This window comes from Petromyzon marinus, chromosome 33, assembly GCF_048934315.1.
Source record: "Petromyzon marinus isolate PM22_M1 ecotype Great Lakes invasive population chromosome 33, UKy_Petmar_22M1.pri1.0, whole genome shotgun sequence".
NCBI lineage: Eukaryota > Metazoa > Chordata > Hyperoartia > Petromyzontiformes > Petromyzontidae > Petromyzon > Petromyzon marinus.
In genome coordinates, this window is record NC_133699.1 from 9558717 (window position 1) to 9582844 (window position 24128).

The 24128-nt window shown below is 55.5% G+C and overlaps 3 protein-coding genes across 9 annotated transcripts; 1 reads left to right on the forward strand and 2 right to left on the reverse strand.

The window, feature by feature from the left end:
- Positions 1-57: 57 nt before the first annotated feature.
- On the reverse strand, positions 58-13586 carry LOC116948416 (fermitin family homolog 2-like). 5 transcript variants are annotated; one of them, XM_076071504.1, is made up of 18 exons: positions 13497-13568; positions 10544-10626; positions 9561-9726; positions 8475-8708; positions 7567-7701; positions 7076-7298; positions 6169-6271; positions 5886-5993; positions 5641-5772; positions 5462-5511; positions 5209-5327; positions 4992-5098; positions 4601-4717; positions 3374-3478; positions 3079-3099; positions 2551-2675; positions 2021-2162; positions 58-1250 (listed from the first exon to the last, which is right to left on the reverse strand). In XM_076071504.1, the coding sequence occupies exons 3-18, from the start codon at positions 9718-9720 to the stop codon at positions 1077-1079; spliced, it is 2055 nt and encodes a 684-aa protein (XP_075927619.1). In that variant the 5' UTR covers positions 9721-9726; positions 10544-10626; positions 13497-13568; the 3' UTR covers positions 58-1076. The 5 variants fall into 5 exon arrangements, with proteins under 5 accessions (XP_075927619.1, XP_075927618.1, XP_032820953.2 ...); XM_076071503.1 differs by lacking the exon at positions 13497-13568 and adding an exon at positions 12793-13065; XM_032965062.2 differs by lacking the exon at positions 10544-10626 and having other exon boundaries at positions 13497-13586.
- An 11-nt stretch (positions 13587-13597) lies between these two features.
- On the forward strand, positions 13598-19617 carry LOC116948417 (uncharacterized). Of its 3 annotated transcripts, none has more exons than XM_032965066.2 (6): positions 13598-13788; positions 13992-14085; positions 15721-15996; positions 16620-16835; positions 17159-17365; positions 18064-19617. In XM_032965066.2, exons 3-6 carry the CDS (start codon positions 15724-15726, stop codon positions 18250-18252), a joined length of 885 nt encoding a protein of 294 aa, XP_032820957.1. In that variant the 5' UTR covers positions 13598-13788; positions 13992-14085; positions 15721-15723; the 3' UTR covers positions 18253-19617. The 3 variants fall into 3 exon arrangements, with proteins under 3 accessions (XP_032820957.1, XP_032820959.1, XP_032820958.1); XM_032965068.2 differs by having other exon boundaries at positions 13995-14085; XM_032965067.2 differs by lacking the exon at positions 13992-14085 and having other exon boundaries at positions 13598-13906.
- CEBPZOS (CEBPZ opposite strand) lies at positions 19618-23602 on the reverse strand. Its single transcript, XM_032965069.2, has 3 exons — positions 23111-23602; positions 22597-22641; positions 19618-20240 (listed from the first exon to the last, which is right to left on the reverse strand). Exons 1-3 carry the CDS (start codon positions 23229-23231, stop codon positions 20149-20151), a joined length of 258 nt encoding a protein of 85 aa, XP_032820960.1. The 5' UTR covers positions 23232-23602; the 3' UTR covers positions 19618-20148.
- Between the last annotated feature and the right edge of the window lie 526 nt (positions 23603-24128).

Here is a 24128-nt window from a genome sequence, read left to right on the forward strand (position 1 = left end):
GCCCGGGGTGGCGAGACGCGGGTGCGCGCCACGCCAGTGACGACACGCGGCACGTGCTTTTTGCCCTCCCATTTATTAAAAAAAAAATTCCAGTCGCAGACGCTGCCCGTGCCGAGCCCTCGCCGCCAGCTTTGCCTCCGGGGGCCGGGGCTGGATTGGCACACGGGGCTTTAGGGGCGGCAGCCGGGGGCCTTGGAGTTTTGAGGGGACCTCCAAGCCAAGGGAAACAATGCATGCTGCTCTATAACGGTTGAAATGCAACACTGCAGCACCATGATACAAACTGTAGTACAGTTTGGCAATTAAAGCCATAGCATCCCTGTGTGTACCACGACCGATCTTCGTTTTAACTTTTGATTTAGCATTACAATTTAAACTGCTCGAGCTGAAATAACAAGAGGTGAATTACGATGGAGCATTTGGCATTGAGCATGGGTGGTGGTCAATGGAAGGAATTGGGTAAACAAAGAGGAGGGGGGTTTGGCTGTTCAAATTACTACAGCCCCAGGCCCCCATCAAACTTGATCCGGCCTTGCCCAGGCCTCGTCTGCAGTTGATGTGCAGAGATGCAGCGACGAGGTGCCCAGCCCACGTGTGGCTAATCGCCTTCGATCTCTGGGTGCTGGATGAGGGCGAGCGAGCCAGGTCTCGCTGCAGCCTCTTGCCTAAACGTGTGGTTTTGTGATCGAGTTGGAAAACTGAATGACCTCGGGCTGCCACCCCCTGACTCACAATCGAGGTCGTGCACGACGGAAATAAAACACGCACCGGCCACCAGCAGCACACACGGGAGATGGACGAGGAGCACGTGCTTAGCGCATACTTAAACATGTATGTACACTTTTGGGCCAAAACAAAACATACCAACGTAAGAGTAATTTTGGCCCACCTTTTTTCACATTTTTGTGATAGAAACCTAAGATCGGTGGATGCATCACACAAGTCACGGTCTCTTTCGGTCACAGTCCTGGCCACTCCAGAGTCCTGGCCACGTCACGTGCCACGTCTGGCCACCGTCGGTCCCGACCGGTGTCCCGGCCGCAATTCCCCGTGTGGCCACGCATTCCCTGGCGCCATTACTCCCGACCGCCTGTCAGCTTGTAGAAGAGCTCTTGGTCGAGCGAGTCTTCCTGGTCCTTGGCTCGCATCGACAGGAAGATGTAGCCTCCGATGAACTCGTGCACCACCTTGCAGTCGGCGGAGACGCAGCCGAACACCAACTGCACTTCGCCGTCGAAGTCCACCATCACCTGGCAAGCGAAGGGGGGGAGGGGTAGTGAAAGCAGCGCCGTGCGGCCACATTGGCACGACTCTCATGTGCGACCACGCTAGGAGCTAAACCTCCAGAAATCTCAGGTTGGACCAAGTCGTTGGTTCCGTCAAATTATCTTAGGTGTAAGTTTTCAAGGTGGCCGACCGGCTCAAGCGGTCAGAGCGCTAATATTCAGCACCGCTTGCGATCGGAGTTTCAATCGCCCGTGATTAAACTGGGTTCTCAAGTGTGGTCAGTTGATGGTCTCGGCCCGGCCAGCAATGACTGTAGAGAAAGAAACTACAACATTAAAATTAGATCCTGCACTTAAAATATGGCTCAGCTACAGCTTCAATTGTTTTTTAATATTGGTTTCACCGTCATGCTCCGAACAGCAAATCCAATTTAGTTGGGCGGGTGGGAAAGTGCTGCCCTCTGCTGCGTGTGGACCAGATGGTCACTTGAAGACATCTCGAGGGGTAGTTCGGTGATATCCGCTTCACGGGCCATTTTCTGACTCCGAAGGTTTCCAATGCTGCGCGAGCGATCCGAACGGTTTACTTGCCTCATGACTGGACACCGATAACGCATTCGGGATAAAATTGGGGGTTGAAAATGAGAAACATCTTAAAAAAATTGCCATGTTTTTCTTTAGTAATGCAAAGCGCTGACAGGACTTCGATGTGCCCTGCAGACACCGCACGCCCTCGTTTTCCGACACGGGACGACGCGCAGTGTTCGCTCTCGCCAAAGCTTCAGTCGTCGTACCTGCCGGACCTCCCAGTTCACGTTCCACTGCTTCATGTTGCTGAATCGGTACGTGCGGATTGCGTCGCCTGTGTGCGCGTCCATGCGGATCAGGCGGTTGTAGGCCACGCCCAGCAGCTCGTCCCGGCGGCTACCGCGCACCCTGCCACCGCACGCCAACCACACGCCAATCGTACGCATAATGCATGACCCGCGTGCGTCCACAGTGAACGCACCGAACCCCATGCAACCCCAACCATTTTCTCCCACAGTATCGATTTTATCTCGAGGTGCTCTGGCCTTCCCTCCACATAGAGTGGAAGATAGAGTGGATGATCCACTCTATTTCTCTGGCCTAAGGGCCATTGGCTGAAATGTCACCCTGTTTTTTTTCTTTTAAGGCTACACAGTGGCACTGACGGACACGTCAAGTTTTTTGGTATCTACAGCAATCAGCTGTTTTACTGTCAAGCGCAGCGGGACAGCCCTCCACGCCCGACGGCAGCACCGCGCCATGACTCGTCATGTGAGCCCGGGGCCTTGGAACACACCGGATGAGGAAGTGCGTGAGGCCGTATTCCGGCAGTGACTGCCACGCTTGGATGAAGCGCATCTTCGCTTCGACGAGGCTCATGTGCGACACGTTCTGATGAGCCTCCAGCACCCGCGCCGTCAGCTGCATACACACGCACGCACGCACGCATGACCATGCATACACGAGCACGCACGGCAACAATGATCACGACGGCCGCTGCTCGCCGCTAAGCGACGGTGACGTCGCCGCTGTGCTTGTGCCAATGCCAGGTGCACGTGAAGCCAAGCGAAGTGTCGAAGGCTCATTAGCAGGAGGACACGGCACAGACCGAGGTGTTATGGGTTAACTGAGATGAATGGCGGTTGCACCACCACTCCGCCAACACACACGCAAACACGCACGTGCATGCGCAGGCAGCTGCATTACAATACAGTGAGTAGTGGCAATGTTAGTGTCTTCATGACGTTCACCTCTTTATCACAGCATTTATCATCGTCGTCATCATCATCATCGTCATCATCATCTCTAGTGCTGATGCACTTACCACGTCCCTCACCGTTCCAGGCTGCAGTCGTCAGAGTAAGCGGGCAAGATGACGGGTGATCGGACGGGCAGGCGTGCAGGCGGGTGGTCAAGTCGGCGAGCGGGCAGATAAGCAGATGGTGCAGGGCGGGGCGAGAAGGCGGGCGAGCGGACAGGTGAGCGAGAGAGGAAGAAACAGAGTTCACTCGTCGACACAGCGGAACGCGCAGCCCACCCTAGCCACCGCGGGCGGGCGGGCAGGCGGGCGGGCACCCACCCACCCCCCCCCGCCACGCCGTGTGCGCGGCGCTGCCAACCTGCTTGGCCTTGTGCTTCTTGAGGCAGCGGGGAGAGATGAGCGACTCGGGGTTGAAGTCGGCCGATCCCTGCGCGAGCAGTGGCGCCGGGTCCCCGCTCACGACCTACAGGGGCGGCAGGGTGGCGGCGCGGTGGTAACACTCGTGCCTCACAGCAAGTAGGGCCTGGGTTCGATTCCCGACTCGGGTGCCTTTTTGTTTGTATGTTCTCTTAATGTTTTGCAGAGTGTGGGTGTGTGAGTAGAGTTTGTGTGCTCTCTCCGTGTGCTGTACGAGTTTCCTCCGGACTCTACAGCTTCCTCCCATAACAGCACAAAGAAATCACACATTGCAACTGGTATTGGCCAAATATCCCAACTGATAAAAAAATTACCTGCAAATTACTGAATTGGGATCACACAGCACCAATATTGCCCTCTCCTGTGAAGCCTTGGCAGGAACCTCTTGGGAAACAGTCTTGAGACTCATCAGTGAGGCTTTCCTGGGTAAACAAGTGTAATCATAATAAAAATACGAAGAATAGAGAGGCCGCGGGTGTGGGAGAAGGAAAAGGCTGCGATCCAGGCTGCATGGTCAGTGCAAAAGGTGAGCTATGTGAACCTAGGAATTAAACCTCGGCAAGATTTACGATATTCTCAGGATTATGAAGGCGCACCTTCTCCCCTGAATATTACAGCGTGCGTGCGCATGCATGTGTGCGTGTGCGTTAACTTAACCTCAAATGTGTAACTGGTGCAGTGTGTAGTTAACATCGCCACTTGGGGGACAAATGCGGCTCGGCGTGGTGCTGGCCACCCACCCCCTCGTGTACCGTGCAGGCCTTCTTAGGTGCTCACCAACAGCACTTGCCTCAAAAGTCTATTAAGGCTATAAGGGGGATCTTTCTCTTTGTATAACTTCAAATGACACTGGGCACACGTTTTGAATGCGTCCCACTCTCCGCAGCGTACTGTAGTCCAGCCACGGGTGTGGCACGAATGAAGCCGGCAGCCACCACTGGAGCTCGCTGTAGCCAATGGGCGAGCTTATGGGTGGCTGCGCTGGTGCGGCGGGATTTGGTGTGTGACGGAGTAGCGCGGTGAGCACGATGTGACACAGTCAGTTACGGTTATGGACGACGCATCTATGTTGAACCTCTTTTGCACCGTACATAGCCAACCGTGCTAGTGAGAGGTGCGGGGGAAGCGACGAGAACCACAGAATGTGAGCGCCAAGGCGAGGCAGCACCTGCATCCGCAAGAAGGAGAGGATGCTGGCCACCTCCGCGTTGTAGGAGCTGTCCGCCATGGTCTTGCCCTTGGAGGCCAGCCGGCACGCCGCCATCCACGCCGCGTACTGCTTCTCCTGCACCGCCGCGGAGTGCACACCACACCGGTTGGGCATGCGGACGGAGCGACCGCGACGCATTGCCACGGGAGACGCCGCCGCTGCGCGCCGCGTTACCCTTGACCCAAAGCTGCCGGTTTCCGAATAAAACGTGCGTGGCCACGGGCAGCTATGATGCCTCACAGCTATATATAAACATATCCCATCATATATATCGGTTATTTACACAAATGTGTTGCAACATTTTTGTCTGGAAACTGCGGGCGACTGCGGCCGGCTGCGGTGCACTCACGTTCTCACATCGCAGCCACACCTCCGTCATGCCCTCCGGCGTAGGCACCAGCAGCTTGATGTTAAATTTCTGCGCCGAAATGTTGACGTCCGGCACCACCTCGCAGCCTGCGCACACACACACACGCGCCGCGGCACCTACATCAGCGCCGCACGCCTACGCGCCGGCACAATCGGGGGCGCGGTAAGTGATGGGGGGCTGGTGAGGGGGGCCGCACCTCGGAGGTTCATCTGCTGAGCGGGATGCGGGTCGTCTTTGGTGCGGTAGCACGACACGCAGGTGTCCTTGAACACCACCCAGTAGGTCTTGTGTCCCTTCAGCGTCAGCTTCTTGGGCCTGGGCGACAGCGCACGGGATCCGTCAAGCACGTCCAGAGGACTACCGCCGCACAACCGGCGCTGACACATTGCCAGTGTCAACCCCACAATCACCAGCACGTGAGTGCCCTGCCACACCACCTGCTGACTCACCGGAACACCTTCAGGAAGTCTGCCAGCTCGGGGATGCGGGTGATGTCGCGCTGTGAACACACGCGCGGCGTGGAGTCGTTACAAGCGGAGAGACGCACGCACGCACGGACACACGGACGGGCGTGGCGTGAGCGTGACCCAGATCTTCACGTCCCCGCCCCACAGAGTCCCCGTCTGACCTGGCCGGCCGGGGCGCCGGTGCCCTCCAGCGTGAGCTCCAGGTCATTGAGCGCGGCGTCCACCTCGTCGACGGCGCTCTCCCGCGGGCCCGGCCGCCCCTCGGCTCCCACCGACAGCTGGTTCACGTGGTACTGCAAAGTGAAACACGGCGCTGGCATCACGGCCCACGCTACCTCTGCACCCGCCCGCCCGCCCCACCGGCGCATCGCCATCACGCCAGCGCTTCGGCCTGCCCATTTGTCACCTGCAGCGCGGCGAACATCATCATCTCCTCGTCGGTGCACTCCACCTCCTCCAGGAGGATCGCCCACTTGGCTTGCTCGTACAGCTGGTTGATGCGGATCGCATCGTACTGCACGCACAAAAAAAAAGATCCCCGTATATAGCCTGGACAGACTGTTGGGGCAAGTGCTGCTAGCGAGCACCTAACTTGCGCGGGCACATGCTCACGGACGATGTCACGCACACGTGTCGCACCCCACGCCTGACCCCGCCCACGGTCCGGGAGGAGGTCAACCGGGGATCACCTTGGGGTTGAGGTCGAAGAAACTGTAGAACTTGAAGCGCAGCTGCAGGACTTCGTTCTCCTTCACTCCCTGCTCCATGAGGGAAGCGGACGAGTCCAGCCACCTGCACCCACACGTGAGGGTGGGGCGCGGTGAGAGTGGGGCGCGGTGATGGTGGGGTGCGGTGATGGTGGGGCGCGGTGAGGGTGGGATGCGGTGATGGTGGGGCGCGGTGAGAGTGGAGCGCGGTGAGGGTAGGGTGCGGTGATGGTGGGGTGCGGTGATGGTGGGGCGCGGTGAGGGTGGGGTGCGGTGATGGTGGGGCGCGGAGATGGTGGGGCGCGGTGATGGTGGGGTGCGGAGATGGTGGGGTGGGGTGCGGTGAGAGTGGGGTGCGGTGAGGGTAGGGTGCGGTGATGGTGGGGTGCGGTGATGGTGGGGTGCGGTGATGGTGGGGTGCGGTGAGAGTGGGGTGCGGTGAGGGTGGGGTGCGGTGATGGTAGGGTGCGGTGATGGTGGGGTGTGGTGAGGGTGGGGCGCGGTGAGAGTGGGGTGCGGAGATGGTGGGGTGCGGCGATGGTGGGGTGCGGTGATGGTGGGGTGTGGTGAGAGTGGGGTGTGGTGATGGTGGGGTACGGTGATGGTGGGGTGCGGTGATTGTAGGGTGCGGTGATGGTGGGGTGCGGTGAGAGTGGGGTGTGGTGAGGGTAGGGTGCGGTGAGAGTGGGGTGCGGTGAGGGTGGGGCACGGTGATGGTGAGGCGCGGTGATGATGGGGTGCGGTGAGAGTGGGGTGCGGTGAGGATAGGGTGCGGAGATGATGGGGTGCGGCGATGGTGGGGCGCGGTGATGGTGGGGTGCGGTGATGGTGGGACGCGGTGATGGTGGGGTGCGGTGAACCTTGTGAGGAGCGCAGTCCGTGGGCTCACCCTGCGTTCGTGCGCGCCTTGTCCGCGAGGGTGAGCGGGCGGTACATGCGGGCGAGGGCGTCGGGCGCGGGGCTGGGCAGGGCGGTGCCGAGCGAGGCCGGGTCGCGCTCCCCGAGAGGGGAGTCCCCGACCCACGTGGGGGACACGGGGCTCCCGTCGCGCACGTCGTACGTGGGCGTCGTCAACGCGTGGCCGTAGAGCCCGGGGCTGAGGTACGAACCGCCTGTCCGCGGCACGGCAAGCACGCACGCACAAACGCGCGGACACCATTGCACACGCTCGCTCTTTTTTTCGTACGACGTATTTGAAGAGCCATTGACCGCGAGTTCTTAACCGTGTGCGTCTGGAGTTTTGAAAAGACGTTCGATGGCGTTGAGGAAAACCTCCTTCAATCGCGCGTTTCGATGTGACCATTGATGATCGTTGATGTGAGTGATGAATTGCACTTGACTTACTTAGAGACCCATAGACTCACAGAGACCCACACTCACGTTGTGAGGCAGACGGAGTGATGAGCGGTGCATCCACCTCATCCTCAGCGTTGTTCTCGTCTGCTTTCTTCTTCTTCTTTTTGGCCGTGTCGGACATCTTCTGGAGGAGGGACAGCTCCTCCGGGTGCCGGATATCTGTGAAAACGAACACGCACGCCGGCGTCGGTGATGGTGGGGTCTACCGATCTCAGCCCAACCCTGTCAGCACAGCCGCGGCAGCGTTGCCCCCGCTGGTTGTAGACGCCGTGCGGCCGGACAACGACACCGCCCGTGGAACTCCTGCCCAGCTGGGCCGACACAAACGATAGGTAAGGGCTCATCTCGATCCCTGGACCGGTGGTTGAGCCCGGAGTCGAATAAAACAAAAAATCCACCAGGCACAGCCTCAAGCTGAAAAATTAATTTTGTTCGTGAAGCAGAAAGCGCTCCCGTGCCAGCAGGCATGTCCTTTTATGCTCTGGTTAATTTATAGCTGGGCGGTGGTGGCTGTCCACGTGGCCTGTGGTGCAGCACTGTGGAGGCAGGGAGGGTTGGCAGATCACCGCACACAGATTGTGAAACTCACATTCCGTGGGCATCGAGGAGCCATACCCTGGTATACCAGAAGGCTGTACAGCAAAACTGCGTGGATTTTCTCCAGGTGCGTTTGTGGTTCCTCTTGGCGCCTCTGGGTTGTTCTATCTCCACGAGATTAAGCGAACACCGTGTGGCAGCGGTGGCGCGTTACGATTCGAAATCGCTGTTTTATTATTCGGTGCTTACACAGCCACCCGATATGTTTTGAGAATCCCCTTGGGTCCCATTTGGCGTTGGATCACACAACACCGAGAACAGGGACTCCCACCTCATCTACCCCACGCCAGCCTCCGTATCCCTCTCCCCCGCCCCCCCCCACGCCCGGCACCCACTGAAGGTCCTGCAGATATCGAACACCGCCTTGAAGACGGGGTCGGAGAAGTTGGCCCTCACGCGCACGACACGGGCGTTGGGCAGCTGCAGGCGCAGCAGCTTGTGCCGCGGGGTGAAGAGTAGCTGCGCATCGGCCTGCACGCCGTACTTGTCCAGCGTCCACGGCGTCTTGAGCAGCCAAAGCTTGCGACGCTCCCACCACAGCGCGTGGTCTGACCAGTCCTGCTTCACCTCTGGGCAGCCCCGGGGCACAGGGACGAGAGAGGATGGGTGAGCAGGTGGGCGAGAGCCACGACAGTTGACAAGGGGCCCTGGTGCATGGAATGAAATGGGGCACCACCCTGTCCAATTTCCTGCCCCGCAAATTCTCATCGTAGCCGAGAGCATGCTGGGCCCTATCCAGCACATGGTTCCCATGGTAGTTGCACAGCCTGAGCTTGACAACTATGCCACTGGGCCAGAAGGTTGTAGCAGGTAAGTAGACATGCCAACAGAGTAAAGATGGCAGGAAGTAGCACTGGACTGTGGCGACATGGCGATTGATCCAAATAAACAAAGGATGTGGACATGCATTAGCATTTAATTTAATCCAGAGGAAAAGTACTGTGCTCGCTGACCCCTGACCCCCACCAGATAGATTCCCTAAGTAAACACGACATGGGATGTGACTGCAGACTCAACCCCCTTGAGCTCACGGGTTAATTGACCACTGGGTCTAGGGGACTGCTCCACTGGGCACTTTCAGTAATTGGGCCAAACCCCAGGACTCCTTTCGGCTGTGAGAGTGGGTAACCCCAGGGTCAATGACCCCCAGCCACGGGGCATGGAGGACTCCTGAACTCACGGGCTGATCCCGGCAGCCCAGGCCCTCGCAAACAAACCGAGTAATAATTACAAGAGTACTGCGCGCACTCTCACACTCTCTCTCTCACCCAGCCCCTGTGCGCGCCGGGAGGCCGCGCCTCAGGGGTCGGCAACCTGCGGCTCCGGAGCTGCACGCGGCTCTTTAAGGGCCGCTTCGTGGTGACGTTTATCAAGGGCCACCATCTCGTATTCACATGCATTGCGGCTCTTGAAGATTTTACCTAGCATCTCCACGAGGCGCAGCATGAGTCCGCCCACGTGCAGCTCGCCCGTGACTCGCAGCACCAGCCTCTGCGCCAGGTCCGTGACGAGCACGTGGAGCTCCCACGTGCCGTCCGCATAGTGCCCGTCCGGCATGCGGATCCCCTCGGGAGTCGCCATCCTCGCCTGCGGGCACAGCAAGGCAGCCGTGGGGGCCGGGGGGGGGTACAGGGGGAGTGTGTGAGAGAGAGCACAGAAGCTATGCGAGTCTAAATTGGCCCCATTAGCAAATTGTTTCAAAAAATGGGTTATCAGTACCCACTCAAGGCGGAAAATGTTACCAATAATTGTATTGCAGCACTTCAGCCCTAGATCACTAATAGCTACGGTAGCAAGGTCAGCGCGGTCGCCTGTTTATGAGCACAACGTCTTACACCGACGTCCCTGTCCGTTTAATAGACAATATAATTTTGGCAATACAAACGAATGTGATGTGAAACATGTACGGAATACGACAGCAGATATGAAATGCGTCTATAAAACACAAGAATATACGCGAAGCGTTCTGCCCGCGGTGGACACTGCCCGTGGCACTGCCCACGGTTGTGGATACAGTACCATACTCGTATCATTTGCCACCCCAAGTGGTACCAAGCTACTCATCTCCCCAGGGTGATTCGAGGGCTCAAGGCAAGGAACGGCATTGTGGTGCCCTGGTGTCCATCCCGCCTGCAATGTTGTAATGGTACCCGGACATCAATACGGGCCCTCCTGGCTGACAGACGGACGGATGGACGGACCCGTATCACACAGTGACCATCAATCTGTGTGTCTGAGAAGGAAGGGCCTCTTGTTGTGTGATTGTATGGAGCAACTGTGCAAGTCGCCACAAAGACACACAGATGTAGGTCTCAACACGCAAAGCCGCCCACTACACATACAATGACAAAGATTCCCCGTATAGCCTGAACAGATTGTTGAGGAAAGTGCTGTTAGCGAGCACCTATGAAGGCCGGCACGGCAGACGAGGGGGTGGGTGGCCAGCACCACGCCCGGCCGCCTTTGTCTCCCCGGTGGCGATGGTTACTACACACCGCACCAGATACTCATTTGAGGCTGAGTCGACCTAGGGGAGGCCCAGGACCGATTCAGATCATCGTCACCGGTGTTGGTGGCCGTGAGCGGGAATCGAACTCGGCTTGCCGGGTTCGTAGCGTCACACATACACACAGTTATTATCATACAAACGCACGTAGTTTTCATCACACACACACTCTTAACCTTACACACACACCTCACCCATACATACTGTACTCACAGTCAGACCATGACTAAAAGACGCAGAACCCTCACCACACAGCCACACAAGACGCATACACACTCTCACCAAGGTGCACCAAACACACACCCTCACCACACACACACGCGAACATCCTCATACACGAACACCTCGCCATACACCCTCACCACACACCCTCACCACACACACACACACACACCCTCACCACACACGCACAACACCCCCTTACCACACACACACCCTCACTACACACCCGCACCACACACCCTCACCACACACACACCCTCACCACACACCCTCACCACACACACGCACACCCTCACCACACACACCCTCATCACACACGCACACACACCCTCACCACACACCCTCATCACACATCCTCACCACACACCCTCACCACACGCATACCCTCACCACACGCCCTCACCACACATCCTCACCACACATCCTCACCACACACACACACCCTCACCACACACCCTCACCACACAAAAACGCACACCCTCACAACATACCCTCACCACACACCCTCACCACACACACACGCACACCCTCACCACACGCCCTCACCACACATCCTCACCACACATCCTCACCACACACACACCCTCACCACACGCCCTCACCACACACCCTCACCACACACACACCACACACACACCCTCACCACACACCCTCACCACACACACACCACACACACCACACACACACCACACACACACACCCTCACCACACACACACACACACCACACACACACCCTCACCACACACACACACACCCTCACCACACACACCCTCACCACACACACCACACACACACGGACCACACACACCCTCACCACACACACACTCACCACACACCCTCACCACACACACCACACTCCCTCACCACACACACCACACACACTCACCACACACACAACACACACACCACACACACCACACACACCACACACACACACCACACACACCACACACACACACCACACACACACACCACACACACACACCACACACACACCACACACACCACACACACCCTCACCACACACACACCACACACACACCACACACACACACCCTCACCACACACACACACACCACACACCCTCACCACACACACACACACCACACACACCACACTCCCTCACCACACACACTCACCACACACACACACACTACACATACACACACCACATACACACACCACACACATACACACACATCACACCACACACACCACACATACACACACCACACACATCACACCACACATACACACACACCACACATACACACACATCACACCACACACACTACACATACACACACCACATACACACACCACACATACACACACATCACACCACACACACCACACATACACACACCACACACATCACACCACACATACACACACACCACACACATCACACCACACACATCACACCACACCACAAACCCTCACCACACACACCACACACACACACCACACACCCTCACCACACACACACACCACATACACACACCACACATACACACACATCACACCACACACACCACACATACACACCCTCACCACACACACCCTCACCACACACACACACCACACACACACATAACATCACACACACATCACACCACACATACACACACACCACACACACACACACCACACACCCTCACCACACACACCACACACACCACACACACCACACACATCACACCACACACACCACACACACCACACACACCACACACACACCACACACACACCACACACACACCACACACACACCACACACATCACACCACACACACCACACACACACCACACACATCACACCACACACACACCACACACACACCACACACATCACACCACACACACCACACACACCACACACATCACACACACACCACACACATCACACCACACACACACATACCGCTTCAGTGCCGTCGGGGGGACGCCGCGTACAATGGCTCCGCGTCAATGGGAGGGAGCGCGGACGGGTAGTGACAGCTGCTGCCTCTCTGGCCAAGCCCTGCCCGCTCCTCCTCCTCCTGTCTCTGCCTCCGGTCCTCCCCGCGTCTCCCCCGCCGCCGTCTCTCCCGTCCCCGCGTCTCCCGTCTGTCCGCCCGCGTGAAGCCCGGGCGGCGCACCGCGCGTCACGCAGCCCACGGTCGCCCTCGCTGGGAGAAGACCTTCGCCCCCCTCCTCCTCCCCCTCTCCCCTTCCTCCTCCTCCTCTCCCTACCTCCCCACCCCCTCCCCTCCTCCTCCCCCTCCTCCCCCTCCTCCTCCCCCTCCTCCCCCTCCTCCTCCCCCTCTCCTCCCCCTCTCCTCCCCCCTCTCCTCCCCTCCCCCCCTCCTCCCCCCCCTCCTCCTCCCCTCCCCCTCCCCCCCTCCTCCTCCCCTCCCCCTCCCCCCCTCCTCCTCCCCCTCCCCCCCTCCCCACTCCTCCTCCCCCCCTCCCCTTCCCCCCCCTACTCCCCCCCTCCCCCCCTCCTCCCCCTCCCCCCCTCCTCCTCCCCCCCCTCCTCCCCCCCCTCCTCCTTCCCCCCGAGCGGACCCTACCCTGGGGGCCCCGGAGCAGGGCACACAGTCCCCTGTGTAGCAGAGGGGGGCACGCGGCCACGTGGTTCTTTACCCGGGGCGACGAACGCGAAGGCTCGGTGGGGCAGCAGTAGCGAGGGCAGCGGCTGCTCCTCCTATCTCGCCTCCCCTCTTACTCTGCTCCCTCGTCTCGTGCTTCCCCACCCCCCACCTCGTCTGCCTCCTCCCTCCCCCTCGCTATCTCCACCCCTGCACCACCACCCCCCACGCCGGGCGATAAAAACGCGAGGCATCGAAGCGTCAACCCCGAGACTCCGCCCTTCGTGGAGGACCGCTTCTCCCTCTCGCCGCATCGGCACCACCACCACCAACAATCGCTTATCCGGGTATCGCTTTCCCGCACCATCGCCACACATCCAGCAAGCACAGCCGATCTATATACTCGCCTCCGTCGTCGTTGTCAGCAGCACCAAAGCTAAAAGCACCGCCGCCGAAGTTGCCAGGGTAGGGAGGCTCCATCCCCTTCTCGCCTCGAATCTCTGAGCTCGCTTCTCTTCTCTCTCTTCTCTCTCTCGCCTGTCCTGTGCAGCAGGTGCGTTGCGTGTGCAGGCAGTGTCGTGGCTGGCACACGCTACACGCTCGCGAGCAGCACTTGCCCCAACAGCCTACGAAGGCTATACGTGGTGGGTGAGGGTTATTTGTTTATCTTTGTCTTGTGTGTGTGTATGTCAGGTGAAGGTGTGTGTGTATGCCAGCTGGTGTGTGTATGCCAGCTGGTGTGTGTGTATGCCAGGTGAAGGTGTGTGTGTATGACAGGTGAAGGTGTGTGTGTATGCCAGGTGAAGGTGTGTGTGTATGCCAGCTGGTGTGTGTATGCCAGCTGGTGTGTGTATGCCAGCTGGTGTGTGTATGCCAGCTGGTGTGTGTATGCCAGCTGGTGTGTGTATGCCAGCTGGTGTGTGTGTATGCCAGCTGGTGTGTGTGTATGCCAGGTGAAGGTGTGTGTATGCCAGGTGAAGGTGTGTGTGTATGCCAGGTGAAGGTGTGTGTGTGTATGCCAGGTGAAGGTGTGTGTGTATGCCAGGTGAAGGTGTGTGTGTGTATGCCAGGTGAAGGTGTGTGTGTGTATGCCAGGTGAAGGTGTGTGTGTGTATGCCAGGTGAAGGTGTGTGTGTGTATGCCAGGTGAAGGTGTGTGTGTGTATGCCAGGTGAAGGTGTGTGTGTGTATGCCAGGTGAAGGTGTGTGTGTGTATGCCAGGTGAAGGTGTGTGTGTGTATGCCAGGTGAAGGTGTGTGTGTGTATGCCAGGTGAAGGTGTGTGTGTGTATGCCAGGTGAAGGTGTGTGTGTGTATGCCAGGTGAAGGTGTGTGTGTGTATGCCAGGTGAAGGTGTGTGTGTGTATGCCAGGTGAAGGTGTGTGTGTGTGCGCGTGCGCGTGTGCATTGTGTACACGTGGTCGTGTGTGTACGCGTGTCGGCGTGATGTCGCAAGTGAAGGTCTGTACAGGTAAATGTAGGTGTACTTTACACAGTTGTGGAAGGCGTGTGTGTGTAAACTATACAGTTAAATATCCGTGTGTTTATATATAGGTGTGTACAGTACTGTCCTATGTACACGTGTAAGTGTTTGTGTGTGTACTCCTACGAATAGGTGAAGGCGTGTTGCTATTGTGTTGAACTTCTTTTGCACCGTATGTAGCCAACCGTGCGAATCGGAGGTACACATACGAGGAATTTTCATTTCAGGTACATATTAACTCGCTCTCTTCCTCCGTGTGTGCACTGTATAGGTGAAGGTGTGTGTGTGTACTGTATAGGTGAAGGTGTGGGTGTAGTGATGTATACATGTGTATTGCGTACAGGTGAAGGTGTATTGTGTACAGGTATATTGCATACAGGTGAAGGTGTGTAGTGATGTGTACATGTGAAGGTGTGTGGTGTATTGATGTATACATGTGTATTGTGTACATGTGAAGGTGTGTGGTGTATTGATGTATACATGTGTATTGTGTACATATGAAGGTGTGTGTGTGTAGTGATGTATACATGTGTATTGTGTACATGTGAAGGTGTGTGTGTAGTGATGTATACGTGTATTGCGTACAGGTGAAGGTGTATTGTGTACAGGTGTATTGCATACAGGTAAAGGTGTGTAGTGATGTGTACATGTGAAGGTGTGTGGTGTATTGATGTATACAGGTGTATTGTGTACATGTGAAGGTGTGTGTAGTGATGTGTACAGGTGAAGATGTGTGTGTAAAATCTACAAACAAGTGTGTGCGTGCCGCGTTTGGCCATCGCCTCTCCTCTTCCACAGGCAATGCAGTCGCTGTGGGTGGCCGATCGCCGCACGGCCGCTGCGGTCCTGGCGGGCACCGTGGCCCTGGCCTGTGCAGGCCATAGACTCGTGCGTCTGCTGAGGGGCCGGGGCCCCGAGAACGTGTACGAAAGCCCGCGCCTGCTTGCCGAGTACCTGCACTTCCACTACGCGCAGGAGAGTGAGGCGCTGCCCCATAAGGGGGGGCCCCGCGATGCCCTCGACTTCCCCGCCAGGTGTGCCCACCTGTGCATAGAGCAGAGCCTGGGCCCCGAGGTGAGCGGTCGCTGCCCCCTTCTCGCTGTGCGCTGCCCTGGACACCGGAGCCTCGTGAAAACGCGCGGCCTGTAGGCACGTGAGAGAATTTGGGACTTCTGATCTAGAAAATTCCCAAAGCGTTCCTTTTTCAATGTCCCTCATGTATATCGGTGTTTTACACAATAAATACACACTCTCGTTTTCAACTGCTACGTCTGTCCGGATTCATGCAGCCAGCACAGTGTGCAGTTATGCCTTCTGGCTGTGGCTACTAGTCACTACTCAGTCTATTGGGTGACTTTGCAAAACAAGAATTGAGAAATTAAGCACTGCCTTGGTCTATTTCAGACTTTCACAGAAACTGACCTTTGTATTCTGTGGCCTTCAGAAGACCTTATGCCCTGGTCAAAAGGTATACCGCACCCCAGAGTGATGAAGGGTTCAGTTGATCCTCAATCAGGGTCTGAACTCAAAACCTTCCCCTTGTGAGGCAAGTGCTCTAACTACAGCGCCACTCGGCATACATTGAGGCTTCCTAAGCAAGAACTCGGTCAGGCACCCAGGCTGTGCATTATCAGCCTGAGAGATACATGCCTGGGCCAGCCATTCGCTATCCCCCCTGCTAACCGCGATTCCTGCAGGCTGCCATACCGAGCCGGGCCCTGGACGTGGGCTGTGCTGTGGGCCGGAGCACGTTTGAGCTGACGCGACGATTCCAGTCGGTGCTCGGCGTGGACCTGAGCCAGGGGTTCGTGCGTGCGAGCGAGAAACTCCAGGATGCTGGCTCCATGCGCTACAGCGCCACTGAGGAAGGGGACCTCTGCACAGACATGGTCGCACGCGTGCCTCCCGACATCGTGAGCGGCACACCCTTCACGACTCGCACTGCACACCCAGGACTCGACAAGCACTCCATACACCCCCTGCAGGTGGCAGATTCCGAGGTGGTAAAACTCCAGTTAAAAGCTTCACCAAAATGTGTGGCTGTCACAGCCGTCTTAAATGATCCTGCTGAGCGCATTTAAAATGTTTTTCAAAAACAGCGTCAAGAGTCTGTGACGCGAGAGGCAAAGGGGGTGGGGTGGGGGGGGGGTGGTGCTTGAGCCATCACCTCCGGGAGTTTGGTCAGCGCGTGTAACCAGCGGTGGTGTTGCTGGTGCCACGTGTGCAATACATCCAGGACCGCAGTCGCTGCTCATTCATGCAAGCAGACGCCTGCGCCCTCCCCCGCGATCTGGGGACTTTCGGCTGCGTACTGGCGGCCAACCTGCTGTGCCGCCTGCCTGACCCAATGGCCTTCTTGAACCGCGTGCCCGGGCTGGTGGTGCCGGGAGGAGTCCTGGTCATCACGGCGCCGTACACCTGGCTGGAAAGCTTCACCCCAAAGGTGCGCACCTTCCGCAGCGGCCACCGTGATGCACGCAGCCCAGCACGCAGCTCGGCACGCACCAACACCGCTTTTGCCATCGAACGCGGGAAAGGTCAAGGCTGGATACTCATTCATGTTTGTGAATGTGTGTTCAGCGAGTTACTCATTAGCAGTAGCCTGTGATATGTCTATCTGTTTATCCAATACTTAGGCACACAAACTATGCCTCAGGCACACTGACAGCCTCATATGTATACTACTATTTAGCATTCTAAGAGGATAGTGGCTGGGTAACAAAAAAACAGCTCCCCTATGTGCAAAAGCGACTTTAAGAACACTGTACATGTCACACACATAAAGGCACAGAGGTGTGCCCACAATTGATAGCTGCCCTGTGCCATGCCACCACCCCAAAACAGGCCGACGCTCTCAAGGATCCCTTGATAGGTCCACAGCAGTGCTTGCGAATCAGAAAATGGCCAGCAAAACATGCACTGACCCCACAACCCCTTTTTTTATCTGAACCGTTTTACCCAATAATTCAACCAAGTAGAGCGCATGTTTCCCGTAGTCTTGATTTTAAATTCATATTTATACTTAATTCGGGTATGGCTGGCTGCATGCCCTGCACGCGTAACGTTGATATACAAAATCCAACCATTGGATAACGACGAGCTCTTGTCTGTGGGCCTGTCCTTACGTTTGTCTGCCCACAGTCTGCGTGGCTGGGTGGCTACACCGATGCGTCGGGCAAACCAGTGCGTGGCGCGGAGACGCTCAAGCGGGTTCTGTCCCCAAACTTCACGCTCCTTTGGGAGGGCGACCTGCCCTTCCTGCTGCGGGAGACGGCACGCAAGCACCAGTGGACCACGGCCCACGCCACTGCTTGGAGGAGAAAGGGGTAGCGGTGCTCGCGGTCCGATGTTAATAATGGGTTCTAGACTAGTGGGTGTCATGGTGATACTTTTTGCTGACACAAGAAGAATAATAAACGGTGATACATCGTGCATGAAAATTATTGAGACTGGAATAATGGTCGATTTAGAGGACAACCAAGCAGGTGAGCAAGCCCGATTCGTGAATTATTGTTCGACCCTCGACAACGCTTTTTCAGATTGAGAAGTGCGCAGTCACGCTTGGAGAGATATTTTCTTGGAATTGCTGGGAGACAGAAAAAACAACATTCGGATTGGAGAATAACCGCAAGTTGCTAGAAGGGATGATGGCCGATGGTAAAGAATTATGATGGGAGTGCCAACCAAAGGGAGGGTACACGTCTAAAAGTACGACTGCCACAATGGAGGGATGAGTTGTGCTTGTGTGCCAAAGCTAGAAGCCAGATGGATTTTTGCACGAGACCATGATGGACGATGGTAATGACTTGCGGGAGACCTTCATGCAACAGTGGAAGGTCATGGTTGATGATGACCAAGTTCAGAGAATTAACTTATTCATCCAGGAATGTAAGTACATTTATAAACGTGCAACTCTTATGATCTTGGTTATCACGAGTGCTGGGAAGGAAAGCCATACTAACTCGAAGTGTTTTTCACAAGGGTCCTGCATTGAGTTTTTATTTGAGGATGTTTTCTTTTCAGCCAATTGAGTATTAAACATGTGGAAGCCAAAGCCCCCGGATAAAACCTCGTGCGTCGGGGGGGGGGCAACACTCTATCCCCATATTTGATGGAAACAGATGGTGAATAGTCCAATTGCTTTACTGCCTTCTGGCACTTCCCCACGGAATTTAACAACTTTTGTGCACTCCACTAACCCTTGCCTCTAAAGGGCTGGATCACAGGTGTGCTCCACCAACTGCCCAGCTCAAGGAGGCACGCTTTTTATTCTGAAACACTGTTTGGTAAAATCTAAATGCTAAACGCACGACGTTAACCATGAAGTGGGAGAAAATGTACGAGTGTTTAAAGTCTGGAAGCCAAGTGAAGTGGGCTTAAGCATTTCTATGTCAATATGTAGCGCCGACGAGTATCTCCACGACCCATTTGTTCCAACCCATGCCGTATCTCGCCAGGAGCACCACTGCTGCCTTAAAGCCACTCAGGTCTAAGAGTGGTGACCTTGTGGTGCTTTTATGGATGTTGAGCACAGGGAAACCATCCGATGCTTCCCCATCCATGGTGAGAGCTCTATGCAATCTTTAGCATGGACTCCAGTTATAATGTATACAGCTAAATGTGCTATTGTAAACTTCTCCGTAAAAGGGGACAACAAAATAAGTTTATGAATAAAATCTCCAAAAAAAAGTCCAATACGTAGGCAAGTGTTTTATTTAATTCTGTAATTTACAGCACGCAATATTATGTATCATCTTAGTACGAGTCACACACAGACGATTAAGACAACATGGGAAAAACCAATGCTGTGCATCGAGGACCCATTGCTGTTAGGGATGGGCACGACGCAGGGTGGTACTGGTTGTCCGGGGGGGGGGGGGGGGAAGTGATTAAGGGATAGAACAAAATGGGTGAGGAGGCTGGAGACTGCACAACAAGCCTGGAGTCACACTAGGCCTGAAGGCTGTACACTCGTGCTCTTCACGTAGGGATGCAGCAGCTGCCTTGGCACTTGTCCCACAAGCCATAAGCAAAGGCGTCTGGCGAGATGCCAAGTGGGTGATCCACCCGCTTAGCGGTGGTTCAAAGTGCTGCCCGCCACTATCCGCAGACACTGGGACATCAGCACAAAAGCCGTAGTTTGGCAATGCCAGTGTCCGAGGAAGACGGCCGATGGAGCCAGAGTGAGCCCTGGAGAAGATCCGGTTGTGCATCTGTAAGGGTGGCTTAGCGGTCACGCTTCCCCTGCTCCAGCCAAGCGAGCTGGTCCAACAGCCTCTGGCCTTCCTTGCCCGACCACTCGTTTGACTTGTAATAAGCTGCAAAGCATCCACAGGGACAAGTTAGCATCCACCTGATGGGAAACAATTAACATTTTCCAGGAGTGTGTTGAGATCTTAACTAGTTGCAAAATAGACGATACACTTCGAATATCTTTTCCTCCGTAAAAAAATAAATGTTTTTACATCCCATCTCGGAGTGGATTTCTTTCAGCAGCATTCGTTGAATATAGAAAACTTTGGGGTTTCGAAAATTATAATCACATCAGCAGTCAGGCTTGCCAATGATGGTGAATGTGGAGGGGTAAATATCGGAAGTAGGCATAGTCGGCTTATTTAGTTACTCGTATTCTCGCCAACAACGCTGACGGGTATGTTCTGTTGTGCATGAAGTAATTGCAGCTAGACGTACAGCTCGTGTATAAGTTTGACATTAGAATTGCCGTCATGCAAGACAGGTGGAGGGGCAAACCAGAGTTCAGATTGGTAAACCATTGTGCATTCTTTAATGTCAAAATTAAAGTCGACATGATTGCGATGTAATCACCACAGTTTCCCTGCAAACATCAACGTTGATGTCAAGAGTAGAAGACTGACACATGCCACACTTTGATCCCATGCATTATCAGATATTTTGGGAAACAATTTCGAGAAAAATCTAAGTTCGCAAGCTTGGACAGACAAACTATCCGTGCCGTTCAGTGGCCAATTCATGCTCCACCCCCCACCCTCTGTTGTATATATAGGCCTTTTTCCAAAAACTAATAATTCTGCCATTTGTTTTAACAATAATCGATAAAATAAATAAAGCACCCTCAAACCTGCTACCTCTATCTACGTGACTTTACCAAGAGAACCAAAGTACATGAGTTCCTCCAATTACGAAAATTTAAGTCCAAACTAAGCTATATCTCTGACCTCGAGAATAAAAAGCACGGATCCCTGGATGCAGACAGGGAGCAAAAGTTAATAATAAAAAAACCTCGGTATAATGGTGGTAACAACGAGGGGCATTACAAATCTTGGATAAACATAAACCAAATAATAATCACAAGAGATTAGACCTAGGGTAACTCAAAAGAGATGCAAGAAAATAGGTCAAACACAAGACCAGATAATATGTATTCCATTAAATCAGAGCCTCCCCGGCCGCCTTTGTCTTCCAACAATTTGGCAAACACATGGTAGCCATGAATACGTATGAAAGGTGCGTCCCCTCCCTTAGCAGACACCACGAAGAGAGGGGTTGGGAGTGCAAACAAACATCATTTTAATGTAAAGCAACGCGCCCGGGGTCACCAAGGGAAGAGGGGGGGGGGACAATCAGGCGCGGCCGCGGGGGAAGAGCATGACGGAGTAAGCATTTTTTTCTAGCAAGAGACGCGCAGAGGGGAGAAATTTCAGATATAAACAGCAACACGACACGCACATTTTGAGCTCGGCAAGGGACAGCTCGGAAGAGGACAGCAAGCCAGCTCCGGGCGCATGGCGGTGCATCGCAGGGAAGAGGGGCGAGTTGATGCTCTGTGCTGAGTTCGGCATGGGCCGACAAAGTATCGCTGAAAGTTATTCTCAGCGTCAAGCAATCAACCTCGAGAAAGGGCGGAGAGGGCCGAGCGTCGACTAAGCCAGCATTGCAGAAAACCAGCTGCACGCCAGAGAGAGACGGAGCAAGAGAGAGCGCGCAGCAGCGCCAACAAGCAACGGTGCCAGCGGACAAGCGTTGTGCCGACTCGGCTCATCCAGCCTGACCAGCCGCCCGTTGCCACCATCAGACACAGCCAATTAGTAAGGTTTGTCACGTAAACAAAACGTGGCCATTTCGTTACTACGACAACACACCGGTGTGCTGGAGAGCTAAGCCACAACATTTACAGTCTTAGTACGACGTTTCGCCAGTAATTACGAGCATCATCAAGCGGACAGACAGATTTGTGGATAAATCCTCCTGTTTCGTTCCTTAAAGTAGTTGTACTTACGTGCCCTTGCTTAATTTGTTTCCATGATTTACCTTGTGTGGGGGGGGGGGATCTGGCCATGTCTCGCAACCCCCCCCCACCCCCCAAAAGGGCATCTCGCACCGCCACGAGGTGCGTTGCAGCCCATGTTTAGAAGAACCACTGCTCTAAAGTGTGTCGTGGCATGGGAAATGTAGAGAAGCATTGTCCCAGTGGATGCACGAGGTGCAGCCCACTACAACCCAGCACACGTGTATATGTGTTGAACTTCTTTCGCACCGTACGTAGCCGACCCGTGCTCATCGGAGGTGCGAAACGTTGGTCCAACGACAAGTTGCAATGTCGACCGGGCATTGTACTCGGTGCTACATGCATGACACACTGTTCATTATATTTGTTTATGCACGATGTCTGTTAAGACTGGATACAATACCAACCTTCTAGGACGAGAGGTACCCTCCTGTGCACCTTGTACCTGAAGTCTGAAACGAAGGCAAACACCGAGGATCAATGTCTGAATGTAAAGCGTCACCCTGACCTGGGAATTCTCACGCCACTCATCCACGAAACCTCAATCTCAACGTCCTCATAACGATTCTTGGGATCGTGATGTCCTCTTCATTCCACGACTACAGCACCCAGCGCATCCCTGTACGCAAATCCACTGCTGGATGAGGGTCTTCCCACACCTGGCGGGCCGTGGGGAATACTTGACCATACTTCACCATGCCGGTCAGTACTGCACACACTGAAGCTACAGCAATGGATTTCCCTGCAATATCCCCTAACGCCCACCGGGCGCAGGGATTTTCATTCACGGCACAATCCCCAAGTGAATCGCCCCCACGGACCTCGCCCCCTACAGCACTGCCACCCTTGCTGGCCACAGCGCGGGGCCCCCGTGGGTTCTTGTGGGCCGCGCGCGGTGTGGTTGGGTTGGGCCCCTCTCACCTTGGCTCCCATCCATCTTAAAGTAGAGGCAGTAGACCCCGACCAGGCCCAGCAACTCGGCCAGCAGGACGCCCTTGGCCACCCTGATCAGCGCGGGGTTGCTATACCGGTTGTCGCGCATCGCGGAGCCGCCGAGGCCCTTCTCGTCTCTCGCGGGCCCTTACTCGTCTCACGCGGACCCGCCAGAAGTGTCCGGCCTCGCGAGGAGCGTCTCGCGGGCCCTTACTCGTCTCACGCGGGCCCTTACTCGTCTCACGCGGGTCCTTACTCGTCTCACGCGGGCCCTTACTCGTCTCACGCGGGCCCTTACTCGTCTCACGCGGGCCCTTACTCGTCTCTCGCGGGTCCTTACTCGTCTCTCGCGGGCCCTTACTCGTCTCACGCGCCCCCGGGAGAGCTCCGCGCGACCTCGCGGGTTCTCGACCCGGGCCTCGAGCCGTGGCCGCGTGAGACCCCCGGAGACGGGCGCGGTGGTCGCACTGCGCCCCCTGCAGCCTTGAGCCGGCACCACCACCACCAACAACAACCACAACCACCATCGTGGTGACGGCTTACCCAGCCAGGACTCCTGCTAGGGACGGTGGTTGCCCAAACTCATCAAAGCGGAACATAAAGAGACGAATCTCACTCAAAAAACGACAACAACAACAAGCGGTGGGCAAACATGCGGCTCTTTAAGGACTGATTCGTGATGTTATTGATTAAGGACCGTATTGTATTCACATGCATTTCGGCTCTTTACATCTTTAAATATCGACCGTTTTTTACCGAATTCGAAAAAAGCAGCTTGTTGTGGTTGCCGACCCCTGTGCAAAACAATCTACCTGCTAAACAATCTACCAAGTACAGTTTTATTTCTATTCTTGCGTATGGCCACATCTTCAGCAGATAAATACCAACGTCGAGGCCTGCTGGCCACGACGCGAGGGGTTATAAGGAGACAATTGTTGTAGTTTTACTCTTCCCCCTACGTTGAAGGAGCACAAACTACAGCACAGAAGTTTACAACAAGGTCCAA